The 13,495-nt window shown below is 32.4% G+C and overlaps 1 protein-coding gene across 5 annotated transcripts in view; it reads left to right on the top strand.

Annotated features, from left to right (window-relative positions):
* The window catches only part of LOC130614038 (kinesin-like protein KIF15), a 111,790-nt gene that overhangs the window by 19,983 nt on the left and 78,312 nt on the right, over positions 1 to 13,495 (top strand). For all 5 annotated transcript variants that reach the window (XM_057435433.1, XM_057435432.1, XM_057435434.1 and 2 more), the window contains exons 2-5: positions 7,210 to 7,243; positions 7,362 to 7,545; positions 7,704 to 7,780; positions 10,840 to 10,877. In XM_057435433.1, coding sequence (XP_057291416.1) covers positions 7,210 to 7,243; positions 7,362 to 7,545; positions 7,704 to 7,780; positions 10,840 to 10,877 — 333 coding nt within the window. The remainder of the gene's footprint in view (positions 1 to 7,209; positions 7,244 to 7,361; positions 7,546 to 7,703; positions 7,781 to 10,839; positions 10,878 to 13,495) is intronic.

Below are 13,495 nucleotides of genomic sequence, written 5' to 3'. Positions count from 1 at the left end.
TTACTGACCCGGTCAGGCGACGACAAACACAAATATTTCGATTCATAATAATAATCGAAAAAATTGTATATTGTAGTAAAAAGAAGTCCAGAAGTTCTTTCCACACGAAACAGCAGGTCAGCCCTGCCCTCGGTTTTGTGAGAAGAGATGTTCTGCGAAGACTCTAACAATTGAGTCTCCTGTACAGTTTTGCTTCATGTTAAACTGTGCCGGTGACAAGCATTTTCGAAGCATGTCACCGGCGACTTCTGCGATATACAACCTAATGATGCCCTAACCTAATAAGTTCATCTAGAAACATAAAAAGCCAGTTGGCAGTGAACTATTAACCTAACGAAGTTAACCATCCAGAAGGTATGTCAATAAGACTTGCACTCCATTTTCATTTGTCATCGTCTTAGGAGATCAGTGCATTGAATTTATGAAAGAGGTCTAGCCCTTATAAAAGGTGAATGACGAAAGATATTGCCAGCTGATCAATTTCACTACAAAAAAATATTGCCGACACAATGACAATGCAAATCAGTTAAAATGAATCTCACGTCGTTTTATTGCAGACGTAAAAAAATTCTAATTTTAAGGGCTCTCAATCGAGTATTTTTGTTGATATTTTTGATCAGCAACGACTGGATTATTTTTAGTTTTTTTTACAGATCAAGCATGTGCATGTCGTAACTTTTTGTTTCATTGACCACCCACGCAAACTAATTTGCACAAGCTTTTGTGATTGCACGTGGATGGCTCAAGCAGATTAATTTACGTGAGCAATTTAGCGCTCGCGGGGGTAAATTTTCCCGACCGGGCCTGCCTTGCCATGAGTTTTAGTTGCGAATGTGACAAATCGAATGCGCAAAAGGCCCTGGGCGTGCGATGGCCTGCGTTTTTTTTTAAATTGTTTTAAAATCTCTGAACTTAATGTTTTTCTTCCAACAGGCTTTCTCTGGTTCTTTAAAATATGTTACTTATTATTAAATTCCACATTAACTTTATATCAGATGCTGAAAGAAAGTCACTAGCTAACAAAACAAGAATAATATTATATATTATTCATCATAACTTATAAATAACCCATAAATAGCACATCATAACCCTGGCATCGGCACTCTACCTCCATCTTTAAATTAAACTTTGGGAATTCGGTTCCATACAATTCATTATTTTTTTGACCAAAGCAAACCATGTTCATATGTTATACTGAGCAGGTACATTTTATACGAATTGAAACGATCATTTCTATGATCCCGTTTTCATGATTTTTAAACGATCTACAGCGATCGATACAATGATCTATGCACCAAAACGCAACGCAACAAAAATTAATAAAACTTGGGATTCACGAAAATGACAAATTACTTTATTTATTTTAATCTTTGTCAAATAAGTTTAATTTGATCGAAGAAAACTAGTATGCAAAACTACTATTTCTAGCCGCATGCACAAAAATCAAGGCATGTGAGTATCGAAACAGTGTTCTCAAAATGTAATAAAAAAACAGGTAGCAATGTGCAAGATACAAAGCTATTATAAAAAGTTTTGCATGATCGTTTTGATTTTACATTCTTCGCATAAACATGATTTACATTAAACACAAAATCTTTAACGCTTTACGCGTGGTAATTCATTTTTTTAAAAACATATCTTTTATTAGCTTTTGTGACCGTTAACACTTTTAAACAATAGCATGCATGTTACATGTAAGAACAAAAGGATTCACCAAATCTTATTGTTATGACTCGCGCACAACGATAACAATAGAAAGCAATTAAGTTCATGTGTAAACAAACGATATGCGAAGGTTCTTTATGTAGACATGAGATTGTTACATGACGTCGTAAAACTCGGGTTCATGTAAATTTACATTTAAGCGGTACTGTACCATGTTCTAAATTAGTTTCTCGTATGTAAATGTTCTTTTCGTGGTGCAGTTTAACTAAGATTAGCTAAGAAATAAATATGCAAGGTAAATGGGCACTTGGAAAGAATGGAGGAGGATAATTGGGTAAGAAAGTGTAGAGACTGGATAGTTCGTGGGGCAAAGCCGAGAGGCAGAACAAGAAAGACTTGGCAGGAGGTTATAAGGACAGACTTGATACAGAGGAAGTTGAGTTTAGATCTAACACAGTCTAGATCAGATTGGAAGAGGGTCATTAATATACCCCATCCAACCCATGCTAGCACAAAATAAAAATAAATTCTTTGTTAAATTCTTTTTTTCATTGATGTTAAAATAGAGTTGTTGTTTTTTAAAAATTCCACAAGGTAATTTTTTTGCCGACGCTGTATCTTCGTATTTTACGTCGGCAAATAATGCCGACACAAATTTTAACGGTTGAAACAGCAACTGTTGCAGATCTCCAATATGCTAACAAAATAATTCATCAAATTCATCAAAACCCCACCTCTATAACTTTTAGTAGAATGGACGTCAACAATTTGCATCTAAAACTATTTGCAAATGCCAGTCTAAACAACTTATCAAACAATGGTAGTCAAGGTGGACATATCAATTCCCTTGTTGACTGTAACCATCAAGCTGTACTCATCAGTGAAACTCAAGATCTACTTTAGCTGCCGAAGCATTATCACATTGGTGGAAAGTATTTGTACAAAGTTTAAATCTCGGTATCTCAAAAACAAATTTTTCTTAATACACCTCTATGTTAATGTACAAGAATTTATGAATGTGAAGGCAAAACTAAAAATTAATTTCCTGGGCAACAGCGTCTCTGTTTTCTCCTTAAAAATGAATGTAATTTATTTTATCATGGTGTACAGGTTAAAGGGTACAACTAAGAAAAGCACGTAAGGCAACTTTTCAATAAAAATTTGGAACTAGTCCTTTAAAAGCAACACCCAGACACCCAAGTGGAGAAGACTTGAATAGTGCGATTTTCATGTGATGACTTTAAGTCGGGAACTTGAAAAAGGTCTTTGATAATCGATAGGAAATTTATCTGGCATTCAGAAAATATTTCGTTTTATATACTTTTTTGTAGTTTAGGAAAAATAGACAGGGGAATAACTGTTTCGTATATTTTTAATCACGTTTGTTGTAAACTCTGGGTTACAAAACCTCTTCTTTAATGTTACATTTTTGATGTTTAATAGAAACTGGTTAATATTTTCTCTACTGATGTCTAAGAAACTATTCTGTGGGAAATTAGTGAAAGTACATCACCTATAGTCTCAAAATCACAAATTATTTGGGGGTGAAACTGTCAATTATAAATTTTTTAAGTTACAAAATTTGCTTTATATTTTGGGAAATTTCTAGCATGATATTTAGTAAGTAAGACTAACTTGATATTTTATTGTCAAAACTGATCTCTTGTCATACCAAAACAACCACTTATTTAGCTTTCATTTGATTGAAAAAAGGAAACAAGCAAGCTAAAAACAAACATACAGATACATCACTATTGCTGATAATGGTAAAGAAATGATAAAAGTATGGGAATTGCAAATTAACATTTTCTAACGTAATTGTAAATTGATTTCCAAATATAACATTTCGATTTACCAATTGCAAATTCTGAGCTGCTAGTTTAGCCCTGCTAATTTTTCTATATATTTTTAAAAATTTCTTAGTATGCTTTACATGAAGTGTTCAAGCAGAAATAATTCTATTGTAATTACTTTTGCATCAGTTCAACAACAACCGTAAACTTCTTTTTGTTCACATTTTACAATCTGTCGCTTATATCTGATGCTTATGTCTTTCAATTTGTCTCTCAGATATAAAAAGATAGGCATTGGGACTTTTGACTAACACTTTCTATGTTTTCAGGACTTAGACCACGTTTACACGTAGGCGTGATGAAATCTCATCCGGGATAAAACGAAAAAAGATCACACGTGAGCCTCATCCCCGAATGAAATCAGTGTATTTTCATCTTGGGATGAGTGATCTAATCCATTAATTTTGCTAACTTTGCGTATGATAATTTGAAGTGATTTTTTTTTAAAAGTGAGTACAAAAGTTGAGCGAAAAGGGCAGACAGATTGCGCCTGAGAGAAGAAGTTTAATATTGTTGATTATAACTCAGGGCGTTCTCTGGATAATATCACAACTTTATTGCGCGTAAATATAACAGCCTCAGGCGTTAATTTAAATTATCAGCCCTGTGTTTTTGTTGCGTTTAAAAAATGCGGGCCGATAATGGATTTACAACCCACTTCCAGGGTTGTAAAGTTGTTATCGGCCCACAAACTACAATAGAATGTCTTCTGTTTTATTCGATCGAACATTCAAATTTTTTGTTTCTCGGAGACAAAAAACAAAACAAAAAAATCTGCTGAGAAACAACAGCAGCAAAATGGCACAAGATCAGGACAAGAAAAAAGAATTTGATTTTGGTGTGTTAATTTCTAGTCAAAATTCTGATTTGGTTGAGTATGAGCAAGATAAGCTAGTGATCGATTCTAAACCACAAAACACCAAAAGAAGCACTGCCTGGGGATTTAACAAGTTTGGAAGATGGATGGAAAAAAGAGATATCAAAATAAACCCTAACTGCTGAAGCATTCAACTAAACATTAGGAAAGTTTTATGCTGAAGTAACAACCGATTCCAACAAGATGCTGACCCCTAGTTCACTTGTAGGAATTCGAGCAGCCATTAACAGAACTCTCATTTCTCCACCATACTCAAGGAGTATGAGCATCGTTGCTGATCGCGAATTCACAACAGCAAACGAAATGTTTGCTGCTCCTGGATGCAAAATGTATTAAAAGACACACAACAAGAAACCGCAACACAAACATTCGATGCCAAAGAAGATATGGAGTTATTGAAAATTTATTTCAGTAATTGTTTAACCGATCCTGTAAAATTGCAAGAGTATATTTGGTTCAACTTTGTTTCCACTTTGGAAGACGTGGAAGAGAAGGCTGGAGAGACCTGCAAAAGGAACATTTTCTGGTAAAAATGGATGCCCAAGGGAATCAATATTTAGAGGTGATAGTTACAGAGAGTACAAAAAACAATTCTGGGGGCTATAAACAAAGTGCTCAGGATTACAGTGATGTAAGAATGTATGAAGTAGATACAAATCCTCTTGATCCTGTTCGAGCCTTTGAATTCTATGTTGAAAAGCTCAATTCTCAAAATCCAGTATTGTTTGCTAAAGCTAAGAAAACATTTTCAAATGAAGAATGGTACACTAAGGGAGTCATCGGTAAGAACACTCTTGTCAATACCATGAAGCAGATTTCTAAAAAAGCAGGATTAAGCAAAATCTACACCATTCATTTTGTGCGAGCTTCTACAGTTGAAATCTGTATCATGCTGGAGATGACACCCAACAGATTTGCTCTATTACCAAGCACAAGAGCGAGTCTACATTATCTCATTACATCTTCTCAGATTCAGATGAGCAGAAAAGAAAGAGCTCTCAAATTTTGACAAGATCTCTCTTGCCAACTATTTCGACCTCGTCGTCCTCTTCAACCTCAACATCACCTTCAACCTCAACATCACCTTCAATTGTGGATGTGGAAATAAATCCTAACAAGACCCACAAATCTTTGATACAGTCTGTGATGCCAAATGGAACTGCGCCATCAATTTTCAAGGATTTTCTAAACAATCATGCTGCATAACTTTATATTTTGACATATTATTTTTTTGCTTGTTACAATATTATAAGGTTTATACTAAGGTTTATATAATTAATTTATTTATTAGTTAAAATTGTACAAATGTTTTTTTTAATAATAATTGCACTTTTTAATAATTAAAATGATTCCTTTTGTTTATTTGATTTTTAGTTTTCTCAAATTTGGTTTTCTTAAAAAAAGTATTCAAAAATGATTACTGTTACGGCTACTTTCAGAAATTTTGAGATACGAAAAAAACAAAAAAACAACAACTTTGCTTTAAAGATATTGAAATAAGTTATAATAGTAATAGCATTAATTTTTCAGTCAATATTTTTATTTACTTTGCCCTTGGAGTGAAATTTTCAGCCCTTCACTCTCATTTTCACCATCTGCTTCGCATCATGCGTACTGTTGGGATGAAAATTTCACTCTGCGGGCGGTAAATAAAGATATTGCCCTCAAAATGAACGCTATTGTTATATTACAATTATATCTACTAGTTTAACTATAGCATTTCTTCTGTTACAGTTGCATATAGTATTATTAGTACAACTAGCTGAGCAACATAGAAAAAATGTAATTCTTCTGAGAGAAGCTGTTTTTGTTAGAAACACAGCATTGGCTAGATATTGATAAAGATATAGATAAAATGAAGGAAATGTTTTCATGGCTCCTATATTTAAAATCATGTTTACAGAGTGTGAAAAAGTGTACATTCAACATTCTCATCCCAGGATGAAATACATTAAAGTATTTACATGCATTTTTTTCTTCATCTCATCCCAGGATTAGATTTTATCCTGGGAAGAAATTTCATCCTGCCTGAAACGTGTAAATGTTGCGAGGATTTTCACTAGAGACGGTTGAACTCATCCCAGGATGAAACTCGTCTCAGGATAAGATTTCACATGTAATAATCCCTGTTTCATTTTGGATAATCCCACAAAAAGGGAATTTAATAAAGTTCTGAGATGCTCGTTTTAAAAGAATGCAAAAAACAATATAGCCTGTGTTGCTTTAAGTAGTGGTTTCTTATAAAACAAACGTTAAGAAGTTAATAATAAAAATTAAAGTGTTTTCCAATTTTGTTTTTTAAAACTTTGTCATAAGAAACTATTTTGACATATATTTTTATACAGTGTGTTGCGCATAATAAATAAAAATTTAAGAACACTTTTTTGTGACAATAACAACTTGTCATAAGCATACAATGTTATGTAAATATAATGACATGTGTAATATCTAACACCATAAGACACAAGAAGAAAGTTTAGTAAGGTGTTTTTTTACACTTTACCACAAATGTGCTTGAACTTAGCTGTCATAGTTAAATTTTTATTTTTGGGATTTAAAATTGACCGCTGATTGCATTGAGGAGGTGATGACTTTACATTACCTTTAGGGGGATTTAAACCAAATAATAGGATTTGCATTATTGTTTTTAATGAACCATCCTATAAAATTTTAATTACAATTTTTTTTTAGCTTTTTGCTCTGCTTTCATCAATTTGTTTTGCACATAACAACAAAAACCTTTAACCTACACTAGATGTGTGACAGAATGATTTTGTAACCTTTATAGTAAACCAACGTGTATGTATTTTTTAGAAAACATTAATTCAAGTTATGCTGGTTACAATAGGTAGGTCAAAAATCAGAATAGTTAGCCATTTTTCCGGCTTTGTGTTATTGTTTAAATTTCAGTCAGTATTGGTTAAAGCTAATTCTTAAAATATGATGTTAGTTTTTTTGTTTTTTAGCAATGAAGGGGATAATATTAAAGTTTACGTAAGAATACGACCACCTCACCAGCAGATTTTGGAAGGAAATGTGGATAACAGTATTTGTTTGGAAGTTACATCTCCTGAATCACTCACTATTGCTACAAAACCAGAACCTAAACAATTCAGTTACGATCATGTGGCTCATATGGAGACAACACAGGTGCATTTTCTTGTCTAACCATTTGATTCAGCCTAATGAATTTTAAAGATATGAAATTATTTTAGTTCATATTAAAACTTAATTCGATTATTTTTTGTATGTGATATACTTCATTGATTAGTCTTGTTTTTGTGAAGCTTGTATTATTTCTATTATAGGAGGAAGTATTTGCAACTGTTGGCAAGGGTATCATTGAGGCTTTTGTGAACGGATTTAATGGAACAATATTTGCTTAGTATGTTTCTATATTAACTTAGAATAGTTTAATAAAAAGCATGTTTATCTTCATAATGGAAACTGAATGTGTGAAATTTCGTAAAAGTGGAGATAATTCAGAATTTACATTTTAAGAATAATTATGATCTAACATTAAAAAAAATCTTTATATAAATTAAAAAAATTCCTTAATTTTTGTAGTGTACTGTTAAAGTAAAAATATTTTCTGAGTTTTGAACTTGGAGGGTGTAAGATGGTTTTTGTTTTTTGTCTTGTTGTCTATGATTTTGAAGTAGTTTACTGCTAAGTTTTTGCATGCTTTTTCCTTGATACAATCAAATTCTTGTAAGAAAGCACACTTTTATAATATGATGGTGTCATCTTAGTAAACTGTTTAGAATCTGTTGCTTTTACAATCACCAAAGGTTAAAAATGATCAACCAGCTGCCATATGCCAGATTTTGTTAATAAGTCAACCAGTTAATGGTTAGTGTGAATCTGTTGTGCTTTGGTTTTACCCATTTCCAGCATTTCTCTTATTCAGACTATATCAACATGCAATTGGTACTCTGAAGATTTTCATAAAAATTACGACACGTTTTATTTTTAACATGTTTTGACTTTACCAAAGTCATCTTCAGAATATTATACAAAAGTTGATACATACACTCTTTATACAAAAATTTTTCGAAAGTTATTTAAATATTTCCCAAAAGTACAATTTTATATGAATTATACACAAGCTAATCCATATTGACAAAATAATATTAGATAAACTAACAAAAGTTAGTTAAATAAAATTTAAATACACAATTTGTTTAAGACAATTAAATATTTCCCAAAAGTACAATTTTTTAATTTTATTAAATGAATTTACACATGCTAAATCAATATCTAAGTAACAAAAACGATATTGAACAAGCGGCTAATACAAAACATAAAATTAAACGGATAAATTGATGATGCAATGCTCTGAAGATGTTCTTATGACTTGTGATTGTTCAGGACTTTTCCTCACACCAAAAACTTAGCAAATCATTATCCAATATCTACTAAATCACTAGAGCCCTCTTTTCTGATATCATAGTTTCTTTGATTTATCCGGAACTAGTCTTTGCAAATAAAAAGTAAAATTTGTGCTTCTTCAGAAGTTCCACTAGGCAAACTTGGATGTGTAGCATCAGCATATGCAATAATCTTTTTAAAGGTTTTGTACATTAAAGACTTGCAAACACAAGACACTATACAACAACAGCTTTGTTTGCTTCTACTATATTTCTAATAGTTGGCTGTTTTCCATTGTTACCACAACAAATTCGAAGTAACAATCAGGTTTTGTTTGTGGTGTAACCCAGGACCATAATGATCTCTTTTCAACTTCAGTCAATTAGTCATCTTTTCTTGCAGTCTTTATAAGGTAGCGCAATTTTGGTGTCCACATGTTTGTCCCTGACAACATTTATTTTCATTTACTTTATTGCTTTTTTTACAATATTTTATCCAATGTACCTGAAGAAACCATCCTCCAACCTAATGATTTTATACATCTTGAATATATATTGAATAACAGATTTTTTCATGAATGTGAGTTTACTAGATTATCATAATAGCTGAAACTGGTCCTCATGCTATAGAAATAATGCATTATCATTTTAACTACCCTTTCCTTCAAAGAAGCACTTTTCCAACGGTGCAATTTTATTGATGCAGCGGGACAGCAGCAAACACAAACATTTTTAAGTCAAGACTCATCAGCCCATAGAAATACATAGATGTATTTCAGTTTTTTTAATTTCTCAAAAAATAATGTGCTTTCAACGAATTGTTGAACAAAATTGAAGGGATCCTTTAAACATCAAAACAGGGCACACAAAAAAATATTTTCCTTTGAAAGTTATAGTATTCGTCAATCAGAAAAATAACTGGTATTTTTTGGTTTTTCTTTTTCGTAAACACGTTTTTTTAGCTTTGTTATTCTGAATAACAATTCCCAATTCCCATCTTAATTAAAAATTAATGTTGACATAATTTTACTTAAAAGAGTAATTGTGCACATCCCTTTTACACTTCTGTAGCACCATAACTCTGGAGAAATGTTTTCTTTTGTTTAGAATAGTATTGTAATAATGAAATAAGTAGCAGAGTAGCATGGCAGGTATTTTTTCCAAACATTGATAGTTATTTCACAAACTTTTGCCTATATAGGCTTTCGGCTAGCCGAAGAATTAGAAATGCAACAAAATAATTTATAAGGTAAAATATTGATTAGTGATAAATTTTTTATTCTTTCTTGCCTTCATCCTAAAAAACCTGCGCTCACAATTAATAGCATGCAAGTATATTCTTTGTATTGCATTAATTTGTTCCAGCATTTCACTGTGAATAAAAGTTGGAAAAGATTGGAGGTGAACGTTCCAAATGTGTTGATCAGTCACTTCGTCAATACTTGCATTATAACAATGCTATGGCAACCATAAAAACATGTAAAACACTGCAAAATAAATTTTTGCCGTCTTTATATTTTTCAAATATTCAGTTTCAGTCTGTGAATTTTATGTTTAGCATGAACATCATATCATGTATCTGTTAATGTAATTATACTTTTGTAGGAAACCATGCACATTATTTTATGTGTGCTATTTGACTGCTACATGAATATTGGGTGCAAACTCGTCACTGCCTGCAATTCACAAGGGCCTGTAAGCTTCATAAGCATCATAAGTATTTTGAACAATCAGCTGAAATGAGATATTTTATGCTTTTTTTTATATTTTGCTGGTTATATGTATTGAAAATTAAAGAGAAATATTATTTACAAAACATGCTTTTATCATAAACAACTTCTTAGAAATACCATTTAACGAATATATTTTAGATTTTTAGTTTGAAAGCTTTATCTTATTACTATAGATTATGATTTTGGACTCAGAAAACTTTTGGGATATTTTTGTGGACATTTAAACCTTTTCTAGCTTCATTATTGTGACTTTATTCATTGTATATACACCTTTCCATTTTCTTGTAAAGATTCCAACAATCTTGTCTATGTATGTTTAAAATTATCTTATCTTGTTCTAGTGGTCAAACTGGTTCTGGAAAAACATTTACTATGCTTGGTAAGTCATGTCAAATAATATTTAAATTAGGAAATAAATAAGGGTTTGAAAGTTAATAAAATTTAGACAGTCACATCCACAGGTGTAACCAAGAATATAGCAATCACATTGTTACAGTGCCAATTGTGGGCAAAGCTACTTATTACAAGCACTTTTACACAGACTTAACTACTTTCTGTAGATAAATTTGGGAGTTAATAATATGTAAGTTGGTGGAATAATGAGGAATAATGGAATAATGTGGAATAATGAGGTTGACCAGTGTATAAAGGAAAAGAGGAAACTTTGGAAAGAGTGGAAGTCAGGTGGTAGTAAAAATATTTACTTAGAAGCTAAGCGCCGTGCTTGTACAGCAGTGGATAAGGCAAAATCAGAAGCAGAGAGAAACAGATTTGCAGATATGTTAAGAAGGGAAGACCAGTGCAATGAGGTATTCAAGATAGCAAAGCAAATGAAAAAGACTAATTTAGATGTTGTAGGTGAGAAGTGTATACGTAATGATGAAGGTGTTTTGGCTAGCACAGAGGAGGAGAAAAGGATAGCTTGGAAGAATTATTATCAGAGGTTACTTAACACTGAGTTTGATTGGGATGAGGATAATTTGTCTGATGATGATGTTGTAGAAAGGACATCTATGCAGATGAAGACAGAATGCCTAGTGGAGGTTATTAGGAAATTGAAGATTGGCAAGGCTGCAGGAGTATCAGGTATTGTTGCAGAGATGGTAAAAGCATCTGGATATATTGGAGTTGAGCTTATTACAAGTCTTGCTAATCAGATTATAAAGGATGGTGCTATTCCGAGTGAGTGGCAGTCGAGTGTAATAGTGAATTGTTTCAAGGGCAAGGGTGATACATTAGAAAGAGGTAACTATAGAGGTTTGAAGTTGGTTGATCAAGTAATGAAAGTTATTGAAAGAGTGATTGATAAGTTACTTAGAGAAAGAATTGATATAGATAAGATGCAATTTGGTTTTGTTCCAGGGCGTGGCACTGCAGATGCAATATTTTCACTCAGACAGCTTTGTAGATTTAGAGAAAGATTTTGATAGAGTGCCACGTAAAGTTATTTGGTTGGCTATGAGAAAATTAGGTGTGGATGAGTGGCTAGTTACGATGGTACAGTCTATGTACAGCAATGCTAGAAGTCGTGTCAGGATTAACGATTCACTTAGTGATGAATTTAGTGTAAATGTTGGTGTACATCAGGGTTCTCTACTTAGTCCTTTGTTGTTTGTTCTAGTCTCAGAAGCGCTGTCGATGGAGTTCAGAACAGGTTGTCCATGGGAGTTATTGTATGCAGATGATTTGGTTCTCATAGCAGAGTTGATGGAAGAATTAGTTCAAAAGTTTAGAAGTGGAAGAAAGGACTAGACGAGAAAGGGCTAAGGGTGAACACAGCAAAGTCTAAAGTCATGATTAGTAGCATTGCAGCCAAGTGTGACCTTGTAATGGGAAAGTGGCCTTGCGGAGTTTGCAGGAAAGGGGTTGGTAGTAATTCAATTTTTTGTCAGACTTGCAAGCATTGGGTACATAAGAAGTGCAGTAGTATTGGTGGAAGGTTAAGAGCTGACATTCAGTTTGTATGCAAGCGTTGCAAAAGTGAGATTATAGAGAATGAAGTATTTCCAGCTTCAATGATGTACAACAGTGGCTTGTTAGAGATAGTTGAGAACTTCTGTTACTTAGGTGATATGTTGGGCAGTGAAGGGGGTGTTGGAAGAAGTGTTACTTGCAGAATAGGTTCTGCTTGGAAAAAAAGAAAACTTCCTTTGTTGACTAGCTGTATAAATTTCAAAACAGCGCAAGTATAACTTGCTTTATAACTTTCAAAACAGCACAAGCATAATTCTTGCTGCATTACTTTTTCTTTGAGCTTGCAAGTATTTGTATCTGTTCACTTTTGTGGGCTAGTTATTTTTAATTAAAATTAAAATTCCTTTTTTGTGTGAAACTCTTTTTTTTTAATTCACCAGTACTAAAAAAGGCTATATTATAAATAGTACATCATTATGTTTATTTTATTTTTTTACTTTAACTCTTTTTTAATGCAATATTTTTAAAGTGTACCATGATGACATAAGCACAAATAGTTTGGAAGAAGCAGCTCTTTGTACTTTTATGTCAAGTGACATTTTTGACAGAAATTTCAAATCCCAGTAACTCTTTATTAAAATTCATTTTTTGAATTAAACTCTTTTCTACTAATTCACCAGTGCTAAAGAAAGGCTATATCATAAATAGTATGAGAGAAACTAAAATATATTGTCACAACAGTAAAAGTGTTCATTATTGATATGTGTGACATTTTTTTCACCTGAAAAGATCCTGTGTCAAGATAATCAACAACTGTTCCAAGTTTCTTAACTTAAGTAGTTCAGTTATATTTTTACATAAGAAACTAGTTTAAAGGGACTTAGTATTAACATTTTTTGGTCCTGTGTTCTTAGGGTGAGCAGGAGCGTTATGATTTTTTCTTTGTTTTTCATGTTTTTTTTTTCTGTGATAATGTGAAAAAATTTTGCCCCAGCAGAAATTAAAATAACAGCAACAAGGTCAGACTCTTTTGTGATGATGAGCATTTTAATATTATGAGTTTGTAAAAGCAGATTGTAAATG

Source organism: Hydractinia symbiolongicarpus, chromosome 11 (genome assembly GCF_029227915.1).
Source record: "Hydractinia symbiolongicarpus strain clone_291-10 chromosome 11, HSymV2.1, whole genome shotgun sequence".
Classification (NCBI taxonomy): Eukaryota; Metazoa; Cnidaria; class Hydrozoa; order Anthoathecata; family Hydractiniidae; genus Hydractinia; species Hydractinia symbiolongicarpus.
The sequence above is the reverse complement of the archived record's forward strand: the minus strand, read 5'-3'. Positions and strand labels throughout refer to the sequence as shown.